Source organism: Heteronotia binoei, chromosome 2 (genome assembly GCF_032191835.1).
Source record: "Heteronotia binoei isolate CCM8104 ecotype False Entrance Well chromosome 2, APGP_CSIRO_Hbin_v1, whole genome shotgun sequence".
In the NCBI taxonomy this organism is placed as follows: Eukaryota; Metazoa; Chordata; class Lepidosauria; order Squamata; family Gekkonidae; genus Heteronotia; species Heteronotia binoei.
In genome coordinates this window covers 63,252,234-63,276,507 of record NC_083224.1, presented here as the reverse complement: position 1 = coordinate 63,276,507, position 24,274 = coordinate 63,252,234, and the positions used below count along the sequence as shown (strand labels likewise).

At 44.3% G+C, this 24,274-nt stretch overlaps 1 protein-coding gene across 1 annotated transcript in view; it reads right to left on the bottom strand.

Annotated features, from left to right (window-relative positions):
- PTPN22 (protein tyrosine phosphatase non-receptor type 22) overlaps positions 1–24,274 on the bottom strand; it is a 55,948-nt gene that overhangs the window by 20,932 nt on the left and 10,742 nt on the right. The window contains exons 3-11 of the mRNA XM_060231205.1: positions 22,181–22,257; positions 18,627–18,722; positions 15,052–15,090; positions 12,640–12,711; positions 12,461–12,523; positions 11,592–11,734; positions 5,799–5,865; positions 5,436–5,513; positions 4,512–4,604 (exon numbers count right to left, since the gene is read on the bottom strand). Of these exons, the coding sequence (XP_060087188.1) occupies positions 4,512–4,604; positions 5,436–5,513; positions 5,799–5,865; positions 11,592–11,734; positions 12,461–12,523; positions 12,640–12,711; positions 15,052–15,090; positions 18,627–18,722; positions 22,181–22,257 (728 nt within the window). The remainder of the gene's footprint in view (positions 1–4,511; positions 4,605–5,435; positions 5,514–5,798; positions 5,866–11,591; positions 11,735–12,460; positions 12,524–12,639; positions 12,712–15,051; positions 15,091–18,626; positions 18,723–22,180; positions 22,258–24,274) is intronic.

Sequence of the window (24,274 nt, the reverse complement as noted above, 5' to 3'; positions counted from 1 at the left end):
CCCCTGTCGAGTGTCTGCCCTCCTGCAGGTAAACTGTCACCTCCATTCACAAGGGTAATTTAAAAGAAATCTAAACTATATTAGAGGAAAAACAAAACAGTGAACTAGGATTCTTTATCAGCTGGCTAGGTTTAACAGTTTTAAGGTCAGGGTCACTGAGCCTTGAACTGAGCCCAGAAACAATTACTATTTGGCCTCCCTAGAAGCAACCAGCCTGTGCCAAGAATAGCTGTTTCTCTCTCTCAAGGACAATTAGTTGATGCCTTGGGGCTTCATCTTGTTGCCAGGGTTGTGGGGGATACTGTTTACTGGGAGTAGATTGAAGGGATGCTGTTTCCAGAACTTATCAAAAAGTTGGAGATGACATGATGGTGCCTTATATGGCCTCCTTTTGTGCCATCCCTACACTCTGCATGTGCTATCCTGGACATGCCCATGCCAACCAGCTTCCTTCATCTCTCAAGAACTTTGTGTCAAGATCATCCAGTTTAGCAGTCACTCAGTTAGGCTTCACAACTGTTAGGTTTACTTTCTATATCGTAACCAAGCATCAGCTTCCCCAGTTCTGTTTTCTGATTAAATGTCTGTTTGTAGATCAGGAGGTCTTCAAGCAAAGGGAATAATAGCCAAGATGTGTAAACCACATCCGAGTAATAAAATCTTTTCCATGGCTGTGGTCAGACTGGCAGCTTGGAGTACTTTGGAGGTGGCACTTAATACTCCATTGCATTTTGTGACTAAGATTTTCCATCAGACTCCCACCCTGATCCAGTCTCACTGTGCATTTCTTTTGTGGTTGACTGTTCAGATTAGTGCTGTGCATCAATCACAAAGTGTGCAATCTGGTCTTATTTTCTTTTAAAAAAAAACAACTTTGACCTTTTTTTGAAAACATTTCTTGGGTGTGCATATGTGCCTATTTGAACAAACAGAATAGTGAAACCAGAACTAAAGGTTCACATTTGCAAAGTGGTTTGAGTGCGCACTGGGGGAGTTCAGACATCTGGAAATTTGGGATGAACGTGTGGGGATCTGTCAGCATTGGAATCCAACTACTGCCTATTTACTCTGTATCCAACTCATTACGATGGGGTGAGTGCAACTGGGGAACAGCTGCCAGATGTGGCTGTATGACCAAGTCCTTTTAAGCCATTAGGGGAAAGCAATGATATTGGGCCAAAATGCCTGTCTGATCGCAGCCTATGTCAAGCTGGCCTTATGTCTCTGCTGAACCACACAACTGCCTACTGTATGTCAGGAAGAAAATGCCCCCCTACTGGAGCTGGAGGTCTGCAAACAGCATAACAAGCAAAAAAGGGGAGAGGATAAGTGGACTCCTGTTGACATAATGAAACCTGAACGCTAGAAAATTAGAATAAAGGCATTAAAAGTCACCCTACACACTTCCCCTTATCACTTAAAAACAGTGCATATTTGTTAGTCTTTAAGATGCTACAATGAGCCCCATAGCACAGAGTGGTAAAGCTGCAGTACTGCAGTCCTAAGCTCTGCTTACAGCCTGAGTTCGATCCCAGCAGAAGCTTGGTTCAGGTAGCCAGCTCAAGGTTGACTCAGATTTCCATCCTTCCGAGGTAAAAAGAGTACCCAGCTTGCTAGGGGGAAAGTATAGATGACTGGGAAAGGCAATGGCAAAACCACCCCGTAAAAAGTCTGCCATGAAAACATTGTGAAAGCAACATCACTCCAGAGTCAGAAATGACTGGTGCTTGCACAGGGGACTACCTTTACCCTTTTTAAGGTGCTACAAGATTCCTATTCATTTTTGCTATAGCAGAATAACATAACTATTCCTTTGGAATTGCTAATAAGTAGCAGAATAACATAACTATTCCTCTGGAATTGCTAATAAGCAATGATGACAGTGTGAAGCAGAGGGAAGATATATTAATGAAATCCATGACTTGTAATAATTCTTTATGATGTGTAATTTAATACCAGGCAAATGTATGGCCTATATACAGAATGATTTCCTATCTAAGCCCTGCATATGACCCCTTCTGATTATGAGATTTTGACACCCATGGCCACAGTGGTGAAAAAGAACCTGCCCCATGAAGCATTTGTCATGCACCTTCAATCAGCACTGGGATTGGTGTGAAATCTGTCACAAGTCTTTCAAGTGTAAATTCTCTATGTAAAAAAGGAGGAAGTTGAGGTAAAAAATTGGGAACCCTGTCATAAATCTTTCAAATGTGAATTCTCCACGCAATTCCCTGGAACAGAATTAGCAGTTAGCAGGGCTGATGTGGGGGTGGAGTAACACCATGGAGTAAATCAGAGAGAGAAAGGAATGAAAGGGTAAAAATAATGCTGTGGCAGAATCAGAACTGCTTACAAGATTGTTTTCAATTTTTTTTGTACTTTCCTTTTCTGCATTGCTTGACATAGCATGTCTGATACTTTTTTGCACTTTTCTGATTTTTGTAATCTTACTCCTATTGCATTGTTTATTAGATCACTCATGTTATTTCATTACATTGTTTTATGCCATGTAATACACCTTGACTCTCAAGTAGGAAACTGGTAAATAAATAATATAGAAAGTAAACAAATAATAATGGGATGACCACCACTGTACTCATTTCCCACCCCCAATTTTTCTGGCTATGGGACTGGACTTTGGGCTTTACCATGCTGGGTCTGGCTGCAGCTCAGTTTTCCCTCTCCCTTACACACAGGACCACAAAAAAAAAAAACAGGAAAAAACTTGAAAATCCAGGAGAGCAACAACCAGGAAATTATATTGTGTGCAAGGGAGGGGAAAAACCAATGCAGCTAAGAAGCTGAGCTGCAACAACAAGCTGGTGTGAAAAAAACTTTGGGGTAATTCCAGATAGATCACTTTTTTCAAAGACTCACCAAAAGTGACACATCAGCTGAATGCAAAAATCAGCACCAGCAAGAGACTCACAGGATTTGACTTGCTATGTAAAGTATGGAAGATGGCTAATAGAATACAAACAGGCTTTGGCAGTTGTACAGATCTGTTATTTAAATGGGGCAAAATACTAGGATCCATATTTGATTGTGGTGCAGTCCGCCAAACTACGGTATTTTCCATCTGTCACAGGAATGTGAACATTAAGCTTTCCAAGGAGATGTGATGGAGCTCTTTGATGTGATGGAGCTGTTCGAATTCTCCCCAGCTGCAACTGAGTGGACTGAAAGCTTTGATTTTTGTATTCAGGGGGATTGCTCAATTGATCTGCATACCTGTTGTATCAACTTGGTTATGTATTTTATATTATTACATGCTTCCTGTGTGTAACTCTGCCATATGATAAATAATAGCAGCAGTTCTATCAACACACAGTGCTGGTAGGTGGTAAAATGATCCTGAGTCAAATGCATGATTGAACCTGGGTTTAAAGACTGGGAATGGGGCTCACATGCATAAATTCCACTTATCTCACACTATCCTGTTTTGAAACTTCCTATGGACACTCCATCAACATAGGTTAAAATGAAATTGGGTACAGTTCAAAAACTCATAGTGTTCTATATTATAAGTTTAGTATAGGCTTCCCAATCCCCAGGTCCCAGAGGGGGATCCCCTGGTTTTACAGACTTCCCCCCTCCCCCAGCCAGCTGGCCGGTGGGGGAAGCCCCGCCCCCAGAGCCATCATGCACCTCCATGAACGATTCCCATAGGGAATGATGGAGAATTGAACCGCGGGTATCGGGGGCTCTGGGGGGGGGCTGTTTTTTGAGATAGAGACACCAAATTTTCAGTATAGCATCTAGTGCCTCTACCCAAAATACCTACCACGTTTCAAAAAGATTGGACCAGGGGGTCCAATTCTATGAGCCCCAAAAGAAGGTGCCCCTATCCTTCATTATTTCCTATGGAAGGAATGCATTTAAAAATTTGTGCAGTCCCTTTAAATGTGATGGCCAGAACTCCCTTGAAGTTCAATTATGCTTGTCACACCCTTGCTCTTGGCTCCGCCCCCAATGTCTCCTGGCTCCACCCCCAAAGTCTCCTGGCTCCACCCCCAAAGTCCCCAGATATTTCTTAAATTGGACTTGGCAACCCTAGTTTAGTAGTGTACCTGGGTTCATTGTCACCTGGGTTGGCAACTCTTATACATTACACTCAGCCATGCGCAAAGGAATGGAAGAAGTTTACACAAAGGATAGGAGCGCTGGGCATATGTTACACAGTAGCTTATGATCTATCCCTAAACTTGAGTTTCATAAAGTGTGAATCTGGCCTTTGAAGTATTTCCTGTTCCATTTCCTGTTTGGTGGTACCATAAGGGGGGAAGCTGTTATTGGAAATATTCATGCACTTCTGCAAAACCTCAGGTGCTACTTATACAACAGATGCAGTAGCTGATAAGTTTACCAATATGAAATGTTGCATTTGTACTTTAACAAAACAGTTTCCTCTATTCAGTTTTTCCACTGTGTTTCTGTTCCTAAATACGACTTGGGAAAGTCTGTACAAATGCTCTGCATTTGTATCCAGACACAGCATGAACACTTACCTCCACAGCTCCCGCAACAGAAGGATCAGAGAATGTTTCTAGCTGCCTTTTAAAGAGCTCAATCACAGCATCATAAACCAACTTATACTGCTCCTGAAAAATGAAATCACGTGGGGAGAACTGTCAGTTTTGCCTAGTTGTTTTTGTACTTTATAGGCCTGGGTTGTCTAACATAGCAAAGGTCATTTTCTGATAGGGAACTACGGGAAGGTCGCTGCACTTTCCAAAGACAAGGTTGGGGAAGTCAAATTTAATAAGCAGATATGAATTCATGCTGAGCTTTGGGAATAGAGAAGAGGAAACTGAAGTTCCTGCTCTCCTCTGTTTTCTGGACAGGAACTTCTTTATGACTAAAACAGCACAAGGGGAAATCTGAGTACAAGATAAATCCATGAATTTCAGGCAACTCCAGCAAAATTTTGAGATAGATTATTGTCTAGTAACAATCAACACTTGAAGTACAGTATGCCACTTTATCAAGCCATTTATCTGGCACGGACCATCCAACTGAATTATCCATAAAGCTCTTTACCATCTTGAACTTTGCTCCCCCTTTTTTTCCTAGCAAGTTTAACATCTGCTCCTTTGATTTTTCCTAGGATCTTTCTGGTGTGAAAAGAGATCTGGAATATAATTATTGTCATATAAGAGGATTTTGAGCCACACACAAATGTTACCAGTCCCCAGAATTACAAATAATCTCTGGACTACCAAAATCTGTTCCCTTGAACATACTGGAAGCTTTGGAGGACTTATATGGTATCACATCCACTCTGAGCTTCACTGACATTCTCACGCACAGTTCCTGAATCTCTAGGAATTCCCAAAACCAAAGTTGGCAACCCTAGCCACACAGTGCTATATAGGACAAACTTTCTAAAACTTTCAGTTAGGGTACCAGCAATGAGAATTTTTTGAGCATACCTGAGTTTGCACTATTAAAGGTCTCTGTGTTCGCATTTCTTGAATCAAGCTAAAAATGTTGAAGTTCATTGGGAGGATCTTAGGAGAAGTAAAAAACAAAAACAGATGTTGATGATAAATTCATAGCCCAGACCCAGTCGTTCACTCCTTCCTGGCAATGCATCTCTCCTCCCACCCTTGATATTTTGGGTTCCTACAAGAACCTTGACTAATTAATCATTCCTCCCTCTTACTCACGCCACTCTGGTAAAAGTTTCCCTTTCTTTACCAGTAATATTGGAAGCACCACGTTCTTCATTGCACAGAAGTTAAAATAACACCAATAGCTGATTCATTGCCATGGCTCACATGGGAAACACTCACCCCATCTTTTACCAAGGTCCAAGTATAGTCAATGGCACAGATGACTCCTGTTCTTCCACAACCAGCACTAAACGATAAAGAGATGGTTGAGAGAGAGCAAGAGCAGCTTTTATTCATGTTCATTGTTTGCTATTTCTCTCTTTTCTCTTTCATGTCAAAAGAATAAATTTCAACCTTCCCTGAAAATTCTTAGTTGTAGCAGTTGACGAGAGAACCCCAGATTTGCCCCTTAATCTCAGTTCTCTACTTGATCTTCATTAGATTGTAGTCCTCTCAGCCATTGGCCACAACTATAGCATGCTGAAAATATTGCATGAAATAAAATAGAAACAGTCCACAACACAGCATAAATCCTAATACAACAATATCTTATGCCCGCAGAGAGTTGTTCATATTCCAAAATGGCTGTCAAATGTAGCTGCAATTTGAGTGCTTAAAATGTCTGCCTATGAACAACATATTTCTGCTGATTTCATCAGTTTACCTGCTCCTTCAATAATGAGTGAACCCTCCTTTCCCCACATCTAATATTCCCCTCCCAGACACATTGCCAGCCCTGCAACTAAGGAAACTAGGTGATTGCCTAGGACACTGGCCTTCTGGGGGCACCCCCTATATGACTTAGTAATGTTAGCAGTGGGGGGGTGGGGCACCATAAGTTAGCCTTGCCTAGGGTGCCACAGTCTAGGGCTGACCCTGACTTCAGATACCCCTTATTTAGAAAGATGTCTCATATCTGACATACTGTAGTCTGAAATAGCTGCAGCAAAGTCTCAAGAGCCTTTTCTGACCTGCAATAAAATTAAAATAATAATTATAGTAATAGGAAAGGGAACCCACATAGCAATGTCACTGCCCACATCTCACAGAGTCCTTAGTAATTACAGCACCATCCTTCAGTCATGAAGGTGCCCCAAAGGACTCGCCAATTCTACCCCTTTGCATTACCATAGCTAGTTCCAGCTTAACACTTCATTGACATAACTTGGTGTTCCCAGTGGTAGCACTAGGGTGCCGGCACAAGGTCAGCCCCCCAGGCAAGGCTCTGCTGCCACCACCATTTCTCCCCCCTGCAAACACAAGTGCAACCACAATGGCCCAGCGCCCATGCCTCAGAGGCAGCCACCTACTGCTGCCTTACGTTGATATGTTCATGTTGAGCTTTTTCATGCAAGGTCTGGGTGTTTCAACATTGCAACGGCTCCTCGCCATCAGTTTGGAGCTTGGGTATTATAACTAGTTAATTTTGACACTATCTTTGTCTGCCAGGCATAACCTCTAGCACAGGATTACATTGTTAATTAGAATGCTGTGGGAGGGGACAGTGAATGAGCAGCCAGCAATGTCCAAGTTAAATATAGCACTTATTTTAATTTTTAATAGCAGCATACAATTTTTATATCACTATTTGGATTATGTCTATTTGACTGCAAAAACTTACAAAATATACAGTTTTGAGTAAAAAAAAAATCATCTTGGAAGCCAGTGAAAACAGATAATTCTGTATTATTTCCTTTCACAATGGAAAATGCCTCAATCATGTGACCTGTCCATGAACTTTAGGGCTTCCCCAAAAAGAGCACTGATGCAACGCTATGAAAGATGTTGCAGAGATCTTCCAAACTGCCCATAGGAAAGATGACATTTCAGTGCAGAAAAATAAGGAACCATGGTGTGGTTGGAGTGGTCAACTATGTTTTATTATTGATTTCATAACCTTAGCATTCTGCTTCAGTGTTGCTGATATGTCTGAGAAAAATGAAAAATCCCTATTATATCTCAAATTTTGTATGTGTACGTGATAAATTGTTACTACAGAGGACATTACACTAATGTCTGAGCTGTTACACTGACTTCATGGGTCTTCACGGTACAATTTAAAATATTTATTTCACCAATAAGTTTTGTACCATCTTTGTACCATTATAATCTCTAAAATCAACCAGGAGTCTTTTACTAATATAATCACTTATGAACAGTGTTGAGAAATTATCCCTAGAGTATGGCACATAAAAATAAAAACCCTTTATAACTGTCTCCTACCTTATCTCATTGTTGTAGTGCATCCCCTCATCAAATATAACAAACCCAACCAGTAATTTAGAACTCCATTTATTGTTTACTAGCATACATTTTTCCTGTCAATTATCCTATGTATATAAAAGCTGTTTCATCTTAGTAAAATGGAGCTCCCTCATTGGTTAGGACTGCACATCAACCTTTGGCCTGTCAAATCATCAATCAAGAGTACTTGCATGCCATTAACTGAGTCCACTCCTCTCTTCTGCCTGAGCTGCTAGCCAGCCAAGCTGATTCTGTCGATAAAAGGCAACTAACCTTGGATCTGGCAATTGCTGGCTCTCCCTACTCTCCCACTGGCTGAGCTGCCTGCTGCACTGCTTTGTAGAGGAGAGAAAGAAACCCTTCTCTCAATTGGCTGAAGGAGGGAGGAGGAAGGAAATAGCCAGAAAAAGCCTTTCCCTCAGTTGGGTGAGGGAGGCAAAGAGGCAGAGAAAGCCTTCCCTTGATTGGCTGAGAGCTCCTCTCTCTCCTCCTCTGGAAGGGAAACAGCCACAGATGGGGGAAAGGGAGGGAGGGAAAGCAAGACAGAGTGAGAAATTGAAGTCCTGTGCTTAAGACCAAAAACATTATCAGAGAGAGACTAAAGGCCTCTGAAGGAGAACTCATTGGGGCCAGTCCTGACTATGGCTACCAGTTCCAGGTTGGTGGTAAATTCCTGGAGATTCCGTGATTGAGTTTGGCATATAATAATAATAATAATAATAATATTTTATTTTTATATCCCGCCCTCCCCGCCAGGCGGGCTCAGGGCGGCTAACAGGCACGGGAATCCCATGATTCTTATTGGACAGTATAACAGACATGGGAGTCCCATGATTCATAAAAACATAATAATTTGACATTAATTACAAATAGTTATTTAAAATACATAAAAACAAATAAAATATAATAAGATATATTAAGGTAGGTGCTAGAATGATGTAATCCAGATGTATTTAGGATGGCTAAATATCTGTTCATTCGTTGATCCGGTTCTATATCAATTCAATTACCACATGTTGTCTCAAATGCCAACTGAAAGAGAAATGTTTTGCAAGCCCTGCGGAACTGGTTCAGGTCCCGCAGGGCTCGCACCATCTCTGGTAGATCGTTCCACCAGCGAGGGGCTATCACCGAGAGGCGATATGAGTTAAGGCTTTAGAGCATGGTCTGCCAGACACAGGTTCTTGCTGTGGAAGCTGATTGGGTGATTTCAGACCAGTCACAGAGTTTCAACCTAACCTACCTCACAGGGTTGTTGTACATATCAAAGGGGGAGGGGAGAATGATGTAAGCTGCTTTGGTCCTCCCCACTGTGGAGAAAGACTGTCCTCTTCCTATGCAGAGGCTGCAGGGAGCATGGAGGCAATGCAAAGCTGAAGTCAGAGGGGCAGATAAAGGGAAGGAGATAGGTTGCCAACTCCAGGTTACAAAATTCTTGGAGGTTTAAGGGGTGGAGCCTGGAGAGGGTGTGGTTTGAGAAGGGGTGGGACCTCAGACAGGTACATTACCATACTCTCCACCATAAAAACCAGCCATTTCCTCTTGGGGAACCATTGTTGCTAATCTCCAAGTGAGGACGGGAGATCACTCAGAATTACAACTGTTTTCCACATGGCAGAGATCAGCTCTCCTTGAGGTGTGTGTGCAGGAGTGAATGCCTTCACTTGGGTGGGTGGGAAGACAGCAAGGGGGGCATCACCCAAAGCCTCTTTCTAGAGTCTGTTGTATTTTTCTTCACAACAGGCCTTATTCCTGGTATTTAATAATGTTGCTATACAGGAGTCTTTAATCTCATGAATGAATAAAACAGTTTACATGTTCCATATGTAAAGGGGATACAGCCTTGTGGCTAAGATCAAGTGCATATCTAGAGGGGATAGAATTAAACTATAACAGCAGTCTATATGGCCACAGGAGTACAGCGTTCTTGATTGAGTGGACATGGAGAAAAGTGCAGGTGCATACCGGAGATGGTGTATATGAGTGCATGCCCAAGTGAGTGAGTGACTCACTGCATTTGTGGGGGTCCTGGGAACATAATATAGCAGAGACAGAGAAAATAACCAAGACATAGGGCTGGGTCCCACAGTGTGTTTTGGCTGATAGAAGGATGTCAATCAGCAGAGTCCAAATTTTTGCCTTCCCCTGCCAACTACATCCCAAAATGCCCCCTAAAATGTTGTTCATGTGGGCCCCCTGTTCCCCAAGAGCAGCTTTTTAAGGTGCAACAGTATGTGGAAGGTGAGAAAGTTGTACTTGGCGGATACAGATCCTTCCATCAGGACAAACACTCTGTGGGACTGATCCACCTATGGAGTCAGCAGACAGGAGACATGAAATTAACAGAACATATATAGATAAAGGACAGTTTACACAGCTGATTCCACGTAATCAACAAGTTCATATATTTATATATGAAACTTGCCCCCTCTTTCTTAATATGCCTATGTTGTCCAGCCCAGCATTCCCCACACCTAGTGGGGCAATGGATTCATGCTGTAAGGGTCCATGTTCCAGCCAACTAATCAGGCAGATGACCCTTTAAGAATCATCTAGTCAATGAAGGGTGTCTATCAAAGAGTCAGCTATCTGACAATCAGCTGTCTGGAATTTCCATCCAGGGGTGGGAAAGAGGAGCAGCAGGAGAAAGGGTGCTCAGAAGGTACTATTGGTCCCTCACAAGTTTAGCCACACTCCAATAAGGATTCTAGGTAGAGGGAGGCAACTGGGCATGACCTGTCCTGACTGGGACTTTTAAAAGGTTTGAGGGAGGACAGGCCAGCCCCTCCCCCTTCCTTGTGGCACCTCCCCCTCCCTGCCACCCAGCCACCTACTCACCCACTGGGTGAAAAAGAACTCTAATGTGTGAATGGGTCAATTGCAGGCCTGTAGCCAGTAAATTCTGGTTGGGGGGATCCACGGAAAAAAATTTTGGATGGAGGGGCTCCCCCTCTGGTGGCCCCCACTCTCTACACTGTCATTTTTCTCCCCGCGGCTCTGCCGGCCCCACCCCCCTCCGTGTGGCACCTCCCTCTCCCTCCCACCCAGCCACCTACTCACCCACCGGGCGAAAGAGTAAAGAGCAGGCTCCTAGAGCTCTTGCAAGGTGCCCCCCCTGCCGATCACGTGATTGGCTGGAAAAGCCACTCCAAAGCTGGCAGTATCTACGTCAGATTTCCAGTACGATCAGCAAGTTCAGCGCTGGGGTGGCCAGCGCTGAACTTGCTGATTGCACCAGGAAACCAATGTATGAACTGCCAGCTTCGGAGGGGCTTTTCCAGCTGATCACGTGATTGGCGGGGGGTGCCTTTACAGTTTTGCCTGGTGGGTGAGTGGGTAGCTGGGTGGGAGGGAGGTGCCGCGCGAAGGGGGGTGAGGCCACCAGAGCCGCAGGGAGAAAACTGGCAGCAGAGAGAGCGGGGACCGGGAAAAGGGGGGGCCATAAAGGTCCAAGGGTAGGTTGGGTGGAGGGGCCATGCCTCCCGCAGCCCCCCCATGGCTATGGGCCTGGCCAATTGTCACAATTGTTTACTTTGACTAGAGCAGTACTCCAAGTCTTAAGGTGGAAAAGGGTCTTTCCCAACACCTAAGATTCTTTAGTCAGAGAAGAAAGGCAGGCAAAATACTACACCACAGAGTTAGTATGATCCCTCCATTATACCCATCCTGAGGCAATGAGACAGAGTTAAGAGAGCACACACTTCTCTATTGCCAGCTTAGTAGACCCACCTGCAATGTATGCAGATAGGTGCATCACTGTTTGCTTGGTAGGAACGGATCTCACATATGAGTTGAAGAATGGGATCAATAGAGGAGGGCACATCATGGTCTGGCCAATTTTTATAATGAAAGTGGTAGACAGTTCTGATCTCCTGTAAAGGAAACAAAAAAGGAGGAGGCTTTAGTTCAATTAACATGGCTCTAAATAATTGTAATGTCACCTGAGGGTGTGGAGGGTGAGTCTCTATAAAGGTGAAGGTGCAAGCACCAGTCATTTTCGACTCTGGGGTGACGTTGCTTTCACAACGTTTTCATGGCAGACTTTTTACGGGGTGGTTTGCTATTGCCTTCCCCAGTCATCTACACTTTCCCCCCAGGAAGCTGGGTACTCATTTTACCGACCTCGGAAGGATGGAAGGCTGAGTCAACCTGAGCTGGCTACCAGAACCAGCTTCCGCTGGGATAGAACTCAGGTCGTGAGCAGAGGGCTCTGACTGCAGTACTGCAGCTTTACAACTCTGCGCCACAGGTCTCTCTATAAACCTGTGGCAAATAAAAGGCAACACAAAACTGAATAAAAATGTAAAGAGAACTGATCAAATCACACAAATCAAACCAGTTCCTTTCCCTGTAATACAGTGGGCTGGTTCCCAACTAAATTTTTCACTAGTGGAAGGCACTTCCATCAAAAGTACAGCATTTTCCTGCCACCTCCCTTTCACTGCAATCCACTGGAACCACAAAAGAATGCAATAAATGTGCCGGAATGGGACACTAGCAATACCTATTTTCCCACATTGGAGATTCAGCATTTTTGACTGGGATGCACACAGCAAATCCATTACATGTCCCCATTGCTTGGGCCATTCCACACTTACACTATCATTCAGGTTCACTTTCAGAGTGCGAATTGTATATTCGTTCCTCTTTTCTACAGCCTCCTACAGGAGAAACAAACCCTGATGTCATTTTCTGCAGATAAACAACAGTTGTTTCCATAAGTCATGACACAGAGTATGAACTAACAAAACAGGAAAGACAAAAGGGATGTACTCACACAGGAAACAGTAAATGGGCCCCACTGGATAGGGGACTCATCCACCTCCACCCAGTATCTCTCACATTTTTTCTGTTGAGAAAGGTACAAGTCTGTGGTTATGTATCTTCCCCAGGATAACATCTGCTATTCAAAGTTTAAAACCTGGAGATAGTCAACTGCTTTTTCCCAAGAGACAATGTAGTGGCCCTCAAAGGTAAGTTTAAAAATTATTTATTATTTATTTAAAATAAGGAACCCACAGCAGTTCTATTGTAGTATTCCATGTCTGATCTTTCCTGCCCCTGAAGACATAGTACAACTTTGTGGCCAGCAATGTAATATTTTCAGGGGCCTGTGATAGGATCTCACATTGCACATTTTAACACAGCTCTCTACAGCTGAAAAGATGACACATCCTAGAAGCAGAATATGGTGTAAATAATCTTACTTGGTCCCATTACTCACTTGAGAAAGGCATCTTCACCCCAGCAACAATAAGTTGCTCCAGATCTTAGATGTGACGCTCAGCATTCCCAGTGTTAGAACCTTCCTTCCTGGCTTCCTATTGAAGCAGTACATTTTCCTCGCTTCCATCCCAGGTACGTCATGAGACCATTGAGCAGACATGCTCTATAATTTTCATACTAAGAATTCAATTCAGACTGGGTCTCATACACAGAGGAAAGGTGAGTAAGGCTTTCTCTCACTCTATGTTACCAGCCTGAAATGGCCTTGGGGAGCTGATATTTGCTCCTCTTGGGAAATCTATGTGTAGCCATCAGGATGTACAAGTTTCTCCAACAAGGCAAATAACAGATCCCTGGTGCCAATTTAGGTCAGATAACAGGATGTGGGTGGGGCAATTAAGTTGTTTCTTCCCATATGCTATCATATCAATAGAAATTTTGCCTTCCCCCATGCCTATGAATTGCAGCCTGAGCACAGAATTCACAAAGCATGTCTTGCAACAAATCTAGGAGGAAGATGAGGAAAATACAGCATATGATTGATCTAAAATGCATACAATGAGAATCAGAGTACTAGAAGCACTGAAAAGGGGCAAAGAGGTAACAATGGCCAGTGATAAACAAAACAGAGAGTGATAAAGCAGGACTTTGATGAAGCCTAAGGGAAGAGACTCAATTTGGACTATACCCCGCATGTTAAAAGTCCTCTTACTCTCAAGGCAAGCCACAATATCCCAGAAGCTTCTCTCTTGATAAAACATAAAAGATCCTTGAAAAATGTTTGCCTACAGCCTCATAAAATCTAAAGTCATCATAACGTCCTCTCTAGGAATGGGCACAAACTGGGGAAATGGTTGTTTGTGTTGGTTCATGGTTTGTTTGACTGCATGAACCACAAATTTACATGAGCTTTTTCATTTCCTGAACTGGCTCATGGTTCATTTGGTTCAGGAAGCGGTAGAACAGCTTCCTTGTGGGTTAGAGATACCAAACTCACAGGGAGTCTTCAACAGGCTCTCCTCCACCTGCCCTCCAAGTTTGGAAAAGATTGGATTTGGGATGTCTGAGTTATAGAACCCCAAAGCAAGTGCCCCCAAGAAAGCTCAAATCCAGCTTCAGGTTTGGTCCCCTGAAACCATAGCAAGGAACATCTTCCCAGATGAGAGAGGTGTTTAAAAAATTGTCCCACTGTGTGGGAGGGAAAGGGAGTCCCTCAAAGTCTCCCCTGAATCAGCCGCACAGAAAACAATTCTTCTGCTTTCACAACTAACTCTTCTCTCTTCATGCTGCAAAGTGAAAGCAACTGAGTCAGGGTATGGTATTATACTGGTATATAATCTGCTCCCATAGACCTCCATGGTTGGCTCCCAGAGCTGCCAATCAAACTATAGACAACTGCTTTTTGTGTTTCTAGGGCTCTCCACCCCAGTGTTGCCTAGGAATTGATTGAATCATCGCCAGGCTGTCTGGAGAAGGAGCCACAAAAACGAACCACCCAAACTACAGGAAAAAAGGCATTTCGTTTTTTGGTTTGGGAATGATGTTACCAAATGAACCAGCTTGAAACTAACCACAAACCAGCCCAGGTCATATTCAAACCTCAGTTTGTTTTTTGGTTTGTGCTCAACCCTAGTCCCCTCAACTTGTATTCATACTGGAACTCTTCTTACAATTCATTTCACTTTTATCCTCTATAACCCCAATATCAATATCATATATCTGGTGTACTGAAAGAGGAAGAGGAACTCTGAGACAGGATCCTGAAGAAGTAAGGTTTCAGCTTGTGCATAGCCAGGTACAGCTTCAGGTAAAGTGGTTACACAATGTGCATTGTGAATGGATACAAATGCACCTTGAAATTCTGTTAAGAGCTCTGATCATTAAGAAGGAAATGGTGGAGGTTACTGCAGACTGCATTGTTTTGATACCACAAAGGTATTCTGTGTTTTGATACTTTGCTCACCTTCCCCATTTCAAATTCCATGCATGCCATGATTACAACCTGGAGGAAGAAAAAGAAGACACGTCTAAGTGTCATTCTACACAGGGAAAACAGGCAGATTTCTGATAATGCAATACCACAATAAAGGTAAAAGTAAACGTAAACGTAGTCCCCTGTGCAAGCACCAGTCGTTTTCAACTCTGGGGTGACGTTGCTTTCACAACGTTTTCACGGCAGACTTTTTACAGGGTGGTTTGCCACTGCCTTCCACAGTCATCTACACTTTCCCCCCAGCAAGCTGGGTACTCATTTTACCGACCTCGGAAGGATGGAAGGCTGAGTCAACTTGAGCTGGCAGTGGCTACCAGAACCAGCTTCTGCTGGGATAGAACTCAGGTCGTGAGCAGAGGGCTCTGACTGCAGTACTGCAGCTTTACCACTCTGCACCACAATACAATACAATAAATCCTGCAATACTAAGCAAAGTTTGAAGCTTTCCTCCAATTTAAGGAGGGTTCTTCTAGCTTATGGCTTATCTTCCAGTGGAAGAGCCATGTAAGTTGGATAAAAACTTCACAGGCTGGACAAGCTTTTCTCCAATCTATACTAGGTTAGTACCTGATATCCAGGGCTTTTTTTTGTAGCAGGAACTCCTGCACATAGTAGGCCACCCCCCCACCCTCCCGATGTAGCCAGTCCTCCAAGAGCTTACAGGGCTCTTAGTACAGGGCCTACTCTAAGCTCCAGGAGGATTGGCTACATCAGGGATATGTGGCGTAATATACAAAGACGTTCCTGCTACAAATAAAGCCCTGCTGATATCATTTTTTTAAAAGGGGAACCAGATGTAGCTGACATTTGAAGAAAGCTGTTCTGAACAAAAAGGCTCAGGGTCCTGTATAAAAACACAACCTTCTGCAACAAAAAAATAGCAAATCCTAGAAGCAGAATAAATTATGCAAATTATTTTTTTCCAAAAGTTACTAGTTTACTTGAGCTGCCTGTAACATTTGAGGGAGGTGGAGGCTGGTGTTGTGTATGTGTTTGTCAGATTTATTGGGGTCGAGACATAGACTGGGCTGATAAGGGCTTTTTTGTAGAAAATGTGCAGTAGGAACTTATTTGCATATTAGGCCATACCCCCTGATGTCACCATTGCTTCTCACAGAGCCTTTTTGTAGAAAATGCCCAGCAGTGACTCATTTGCATATTAGGCCACACCTCTTGACACCAAGCTAGCCGGAACTGTGTTCCTGTGCATTCCTCCTCAAAAAAAGCTCTGGCCTGGCTGGTGTTTAAAAGTGTTGTTGATGACCTGACCCTTCCACTGTTACCAAACCTTTATACCTGCCATTAGTCTGTGATAAAAGAGATCTAAAACATTGCCAGGGAGGATTTATGCAGAGTAGTCACTTTTATAGTTGCTCATGTACAGAAAACCAAAGTAATAACAGAATAGCCTACGATGACCAGTCTAGAAACCTCACAGGAACAATGGCATCAACAGCTTTCAGACAGGAAGAGGTATGTGGTGCTGCTGGTAGGCTTCCCAATCCCCAGGTCCCAGCAGGGGATTCCCGGGTTTTACAGGCTTCTCCCAGCCCCGCCCCCACAGCCACCATGCAGCTCTAGATCTCCGGCAGGTTTAGAAACCTGTAAACAAGTCCGTTTCAAAATGTGTGTGTGTCTGTGTGCCTTTAAAGTTGAGCAGGAAGTACTTCATGGGAAGGGTCAGCAAACCAATCCCTCGGTTTGTTTTGCTTTTGTGTGTGAGAGAGAGAGAGCAGGGTAGCCTCTGTTCTTTTCAGATGTCGTTGTGGAGGAACCAGATCCAGTTAAGTGTGTGTGTGAGAGAGAGAGAGGGTTGCCAATTCCCAGGTTTGGAGGCCCTTCCCCTCCCCCCGCTTTAGGGTCATCAGAAAGCAGCGGGGGGAAGGGAGGGAAATGTCTACTGGGCAATTATTCCCTATGGAGAATGATTCCCATAGGGAATAATGGGGAACTGATCCATGGATATCGGGGGCTCTGTGGGAGCTGAATTTTGAGATAGAGGTACCAAATTTTCAGTATAGCATCTAGTGCCTCTCCCCAAAATATCCCCCAAGTTTCAAAATGATTGGACCAGGGGTTCCAATTCTATGAGCCTCAAAAGAAGGTGCCCCTATCCTTCATGATTTCCTATGGAAGGAAGGCATTTTAAAAGGTGTGCTATCCCTTTAAATGTGATGGCCAGAACTCCCTTGTTCAATTACGCTTGTCACACCCTTGCTCCTGGCTCTGCCCCCAATGTCTCCTGGCTCCACCCCCAAGGTCCCCAGATATTTCTTGAATTGGACTTGGCAACCCTAGCTGCTGGTCACAGTAACAGACTGAGGCAGCGCCAGTTTTCTTTTCTTACTCTTTCTTTACTCTCTTTTTTTGTTTGCTTTCAGATGTCAAAAAGTATGTGTAGTGAGTTTTGAGGCCATGTGCTGAACTCTGCAGTTAAATTCCAGTCAACACAGTGCAATTGTCTTCCTGGCTTGAGGCCTAGCACTGAATCCCACACTTTTATTGGCAAAAACAATGGTCTTCTCATGTTTGTTTGCTAGATGCTGGAAGGTTGCTCTTTCTGTTTCACTTTGACAGCAAACCCAAGGCTACACCCTTACCAAACAGTTGCCGAAGAACATCCTGAAAACCACCAGTGCAGTACAGACATCATGCTATGTTCAGATAATGACTGGATGCAGATGCTATTCAGCTAGCACAATGCTTGAAATAGGGGTGTGTGTGTGTAGGTGAACAGGTAATCAAATACACATGCTTTACCTCAGTAACTCAGTTTTATGTGTTTTTATGTATTTTATATATTTTATTGTATAATTATAATTATTAATCTATCATGAATGTATTTAAATGGATTCTGTTGGTTTTTATGTTGTAAGCCGCCCTGAGCCCACCTCGGTGGGGTAGGGCGGGATATAAATCGAATAAAATAAATAAATAAAATAAATAACTAACTATGGGACTATCACAAAGGGCTCAGTTCAAGGTGCTCATATTGAACTTTAAAGCCCTGTACAGCTTGGGACCAACATACCTTAAGGACCGCTTTCTCCCATATGAACTAACCTTTATATACCAGTCATCTTTGGAGGCCCTGCTTTGGTTGCCCCCACCATCTGAAGCTAAACTGGTAGCTGAGAAGGGCCTTCTCAGTATTGGCACCAAAACTTCAGAAGTCACTTCCTAGAAAGATTCATCTGTCCTCCCCCTTTGGTGTGTTCTGCCAGCAGGTAAAGACTTTTGTTTCATATGGCATACCCTCAGTGGTTACTGGCCCTCCTTCTAGTAATGCTTATGTGTTTTTAATTGTTTTATAATATGAGATTTATTTGTATTTACTCAGCTGTTTTAATTGCTCTTATGTTCATCACCTTGTGAACCCTAATCAGGTGGAATGGGAACTTAATTTTAAATAAATAAATAAGGTGCAGGGGAGTTGCTTCCCCGAGTCCTCTTGTAATTCAAGCACTGCCTTGCAACTTGGGGAAGGGGGACCCCTTTAAACCGTTCAAACTAACGGAATAAACAGTAGAAAGTATGCCTCTTACCTGGACTTTATATTCCCAAATCATCCGCCATAAATCAAGAACAGTTGTGGAAAGTGGACCCTGGGTAGCTATGTAAGTCCTTGGCTCATATACTCCCTAAAAAAGAAATTAATATATTGATAAATGTTCAAAAATCCTGTCCATTGTAGGGTATTTTGCATTTTCCCTTGATTATTGCAACATAGGATGAACATCTCATTCATTTCAGTAGGACCGCTAGAAGAGGTTATGAAAGTAGCATGGAAACTTTCATAACCTCTTCATGAGTTTCATAAGATGGCAAGAGAAACTTTCATAAGATGGCGAGAGGGTGTGAGATGGTGAAACCTTTGCCTTGAGGCAGCTTGCTTCCCCAGGTTTTTCGGTCCTCAACCAGTCTTGGACTAAAGTTGGGGAGGTGGGTATGGCGATGCTTATTTGGGAGACTTTCTCCTTCAGGACACTCCCTGAGACACGGATTGCTGGCATTGAATGTGTAGGCCTGGTGTAGGATGCTGAGGACAGCTTGGCCATTTGGCTGGTGTACCATCCGCCTAACACACCAGCCAATGTCCTGCCTGGCCTGATGGAGGCTATATCCACCTGGGCATTGGAGTATCCCAGACTATTGGTTCTGGGAGACTTCAGTGTCCGTGCTGAGAATGTGACCTCCTCTCAGGCTGAGGACCTGGTGTTCTCCATGGCAGCACTAGGACTCTCCCAAGTTGTTTCAGCTCCCACACATAAAGCAGGTCACACGCTAGATCTTATCTTTGTCTCGGGGATTGGAGTGGACTGTATTACAACGGATGTGGTGCCATGGTCAGACCACTTTGTCCTGAAGGCCCGGCTATCCACGCCTAACTCTCTTGTTTGGGTGGCAAGCAGATTTATGCTTGCCCAAGGAGCCAAATGGACCAAATAGGTTCCAGGGGGCTCTGCGGGATCCAATTCCCCCAGGCGGCCCATTGGATGAGCTGGTGGAAGAGTGCCACAGCTGTCTCTGAAGCCATTGATGTGGTCACTCCCTGGCGCCCTCTCTGCCCCCGTACCAACTTGGCTCCTTGGTATTCCCTGGAGCTGAGGTGGATGAAACGGGAGCTGAGACGACTAGAGAGAGTGTGGTGGAAGGCTCAAGATGAAGCTACAAGAACATCTTATAGATCGCTTATGAAGACCTATGAGATGGCGACGAAGTCAGCAAAGAAGGAGTTCTATGCTACCTCCATCGCTTCTGCAAAATCGTGCCCAGCTCAATTATTTAGATTAATTCGGTCTTTAACATTTTTGCCTCGGGGCATGCCAAACGCTAGGAAATTGGATATAGGCTGTGTGGCTTTTGCGGATTATTTTGCGATAAAGTATTGTTCGCTCTGCCACAACCTTCCAGCCACAATTGATACAATAATGGAACTGGAAGCCCCTTGCCTGTCTTCAGGTCTAGTTTTGGACCATTTCAGCCTGCTCTCCCAGGATGAAGTTGACAAGAACCTGGCTGCTGTGAAACCTACCACTTGCCCCCTTGATCCTTGTCTGTCATGGCTGATTAAAGCCTGCAGTGACAGCATACGAACCCCCCTGAGAGAGATCATCAACTTGTCCCTCTCAACAGGGGCATTCCTGGGGGCCTTGAAGGAGGCAGTGATCCGTCCTCTCTTGAAGAAACCATCTCTGGACCCTACGGTCCTAGCAAACTACCGCCCAGTTTCAAACTTGCCATTCCTGGGCAAGGTAGTGGAGAAGGCGGTGGCAACGCAGCTTCAGACTTTCTTGGAGGATGCTGTTGTCCTGAATCCCTTCCGGTCCAGCTTCCGCCCTGCCCATGGGACGGAGACGGCGTTGGTCACCTTGGTGGATGATCTCCAGAGGCATCTGGATTGAGGCGATTCGGCGCTGCTGATCCTTCTTGATCTGTCAGCAGTGTTTGATATGGTCGACCAGGAAGTGTTGGCCCACCGCCTAGCCGAAGCAAGGATATGGGGCTAGCCCTACAATGGCTGGTCTCCTTTCTCCAAGGTTGGGGACAGAGGGTGGCACTTGGGGGTGAACTATCCCAGCGGCACCCATTACAATGTGATGTGCTGCAGGGAACAATTCTCTCCCCAATGTTATTCAGCATCTATATGCGCCCCCTTGCCCAGATCATCCGGAGGTATGGGCTGGGGTGTCATCAATATGCAGATGACACCCAGCTCTATCTGCTGATGGATGGCCACCCGGATTCAGTCCCAGAGGAATTGGGTACGGCATTGCAAGTCGTGGCTGGTTGGTTGCAACAGAGCCGACTGAAACTGAATCCATCGAAGACGGAGGTGCTATGTCTAGGTTATAGGGGGCTGGAATCAGGGATCAGGCTCCCATCCTTTGATGGGGCTCCATTGATGCCCACATCGAGGGTGAAGAGCTTGGGGGGGTATTTCTGGATGCCTCTCTAACTATGGAGGCCCAGGTTACCACCACTGCCAGATCAGCCTTTTTCCATCTGAGGCGGGTCAGGCAGTTGGTCCCGTATCTCGACCCCCACAACCTGGCCACAGTAACCCATGCAATGGTCACTTCCAGGCTAGATTATTGTAATTCTCTCTACATGGGGCTGCCCTTGACCTTCCTCCGGAAACTCCAGCTGATGCAGAACACTGCTGCACGGATGTTGACGTCGTCGCCTATACGGGCACAGATAAATCCTGTGCTGCATGAACTGTACTGGCTACCCATTGAGTACCAGATCCTGTTCAAGGTGTTGGTACTAACCTTTAAAGCCCTATATGGCTAGGGGCCAGCATACCTTTGGGACCGCCTTTCCCTGTATGAGCCCCATAGGTCCTTACGGTCAGCAAGCCAACAACTTCTAGTAATACCCGGCCTCAGAGATGTCCATCTGGCCTCAACGAGGGCCAGGGCCTTTTCAGCCCTGGCCCCTGCCTGGTGGAATGAGCTCCCCCTGGAGATCCGGGCCCTGTGGGATCTGCTTCAATTCTGCAAGGCCTGTAAAACAGAGCTCTTTTGCCAGGCTTTCAGCTGAGGCAGTGGGCATCACTTGTTACTGGCCTCCCCCCCTCATTACATCCCAGCGCTACAAGATCTGCTGGACTTGGGCAATAGGTCATATCTATGAGGCAGAACCTGGCACCTTAATCTTTGTAATCTTAGATTTTATATTTTAAATTGGTTTTTTACTGTTTTTACTATGGACCGTTTTTATGATGCAACCCACCCTGAGCCTATTCTTCAGGAAAGGCGGGCTAAAAAATCGAATTAAATAAATAAATAAACTGCAGGTTAAAAGGGTTTTCTCATAACAGTACTATGATCCAAGATTTGAAAATCCTGATATTGCTAAGGATTCATATATCTACAGCTGTCTTTGTTAACCCTTCACACCTGCTTCCCTGTGAATGAAGAAGCACTTTGTCAATTATCCTCTTTATATCCCAATGAACTTGATTATAGTTACAGACTATTAGTTTATGCAACTATTTTTTTTTATTCTGCATAGCCAATCAGCCCAACATGTGTTTTTAACCCATGAAAGTAATATCCTACAGGCAACAAAAGTCCCATGCATGAATTACTACCTGGATAAAACTGGCATTGATGTAATTGGAGTCTTTATCTGATGTGATCAGAGACAGCTTCACTCGACTGTGGTCATCTAAAGGAAACAGTAAAAAGAACAACCATCAGCTGCTTCATAGGATGGTCTCTAGAGAATTTAGTTGAAATCAGGATTTCCTGTGGCAGATGCTCCAACAGACTTTACCCTTGCATGCTTTCTTCCACAGCAAGTTGTAATGCACAAACATTCCCAGCAGTTACCAAAGGGAGGGGATATTTTTGGTCCAGCACATTTTGTGGCAAAACAGACTTCTCCCCATAATATTTTCTAGCCTTAACAAAAATAAAAGTGACCAACAGCATAGTGTATGTGCTAAATATATTGTTATTCTTTTCAAGGGTTTTCAGCTCAACTCATCTCTTGCTAACTTCTTCTGAGCATTCTGGAAGGCAACTGGGATTATTAAAGTGGGAGTTCAGCTTCCTCTACACTGTGCCAATGAGGGTTAACAAAGTCTGTTTTGTTACTTGCCAGTCTGGCTATACGTGTCACTGGGCATACTCCTTATCCTTCACAGGACAGGTCGCCTTTCCACAAACCTTTTTTAATTTCCTCTCATATACCAATCTATCTCCAACCAAGCTTACTTTTCACCTCTCCTCTAGCACATAATACATTTGAATTTGTATTTTAAATTGACCCTTGTTCATAAATGCTATGTAGTAAATTTTGCTTAGGTATAAAGATGCACAAGGCAAATGGAAGACACTTCTGCTCATCCATAGTTTGGGAGATTTTACTTGCTTAATTTTATTGCAATCATAGATCAAGATCAGCCAGCAGCCTGGGTCATTAGATTCCTCCAGCCTTCCAGCATGACATTGCACTCCATTCTGGAATCTTTTCCTCCATGTTGTTTTCCCTAACCTGGAATGGACTCAGGAAGCTGGAATTTACACCACTGGGGAAATTTGCATGCAGTACATGTCAGTTTTCCCAGTGGTACAAATCCCAGCTCCCTGGGGCAGTTTCAGCTTGGCAAAGCTTAACTTCCCCTCTCCCTTATTTTTTTCCTTCCTTTATATTCCACCTTTCTCTCCGATGGGAACTAAAGGCAGCTTACATCATTCTCCTTTCTTCGTTTTATCATTTTATCGTTCTTCGTTTTATCCTCACAACTCCTCTGTGAGGTAGATTGGGCTGAGAATGGGGAGGGACGGTGGCTCAGTGGTAGAGCATCTGCTTGGGAAGCAGAAGGTCCCAGGTTCAATCCCTGGCATTTCCAAAAAAGGGTCCAGGCAAATAGGTGTGAAAAAACCTCAGCTTGAGGCCCTGGAGAGCCGCTGCCAGTCTGAGAAGACAATACTGACTTTGATGGACCAAAGGTCTGATTCAGTAGAAGGCAGCTTCATATGTTCATATGTTCAATGTGTTGCTGGCCCAAGGTCACTTGGCAGTCTTCCATGGCTGAGTGGAAATCTAAACCTGGGTTTCCCTGATCCTTGTCTAGTACTTTAACCACTACACCTGACTATCTCCCTGCATACCACAGTCCCAGTGCCTGGGAAATGAGTTCCAGGCTTGGAACTCACAAGGAGCGTTTGACTGAAGTCCTTGTGGGCAGACCGTAGAAGGGTGCAAGGGTAATGTCCTGTATACTTAGCCCTGAGATCCAAACGAGATGATACTGTGTCCCCAAGGTGTGCCAGAGGGACATGGCACCATTTTACAGCCTGTTTTCCCTCCCTTAGCTTTGAAATCCCCACATAGCTTGATGGTTATGGGGACTGCAGCATGGGGGAACTCATATTCCGCCCCCCACACACACACACATGCACAGTTTTCAAGAGTCAAAACAGCTGCATGGTCTTGAAAAGGGCATGAGTGAGGGAGACATCCTCCCACACAAAAACCATCAGAAGGACTGGGCCCCTGTGGCAATTCTGAAAGTAAAAAAGAAACACACTCTTGAATGGTGGCCATGTCCCCATGGCAGACTTGAGGAGTACAATATCATCCAGTTTAGCCCTAAGTGTGGATCTGAACAGATTTCTCCTGTAAAGAGGCCCCATCCCAACATTAATATTACAATACTAATTAGTTTCTTTAACAG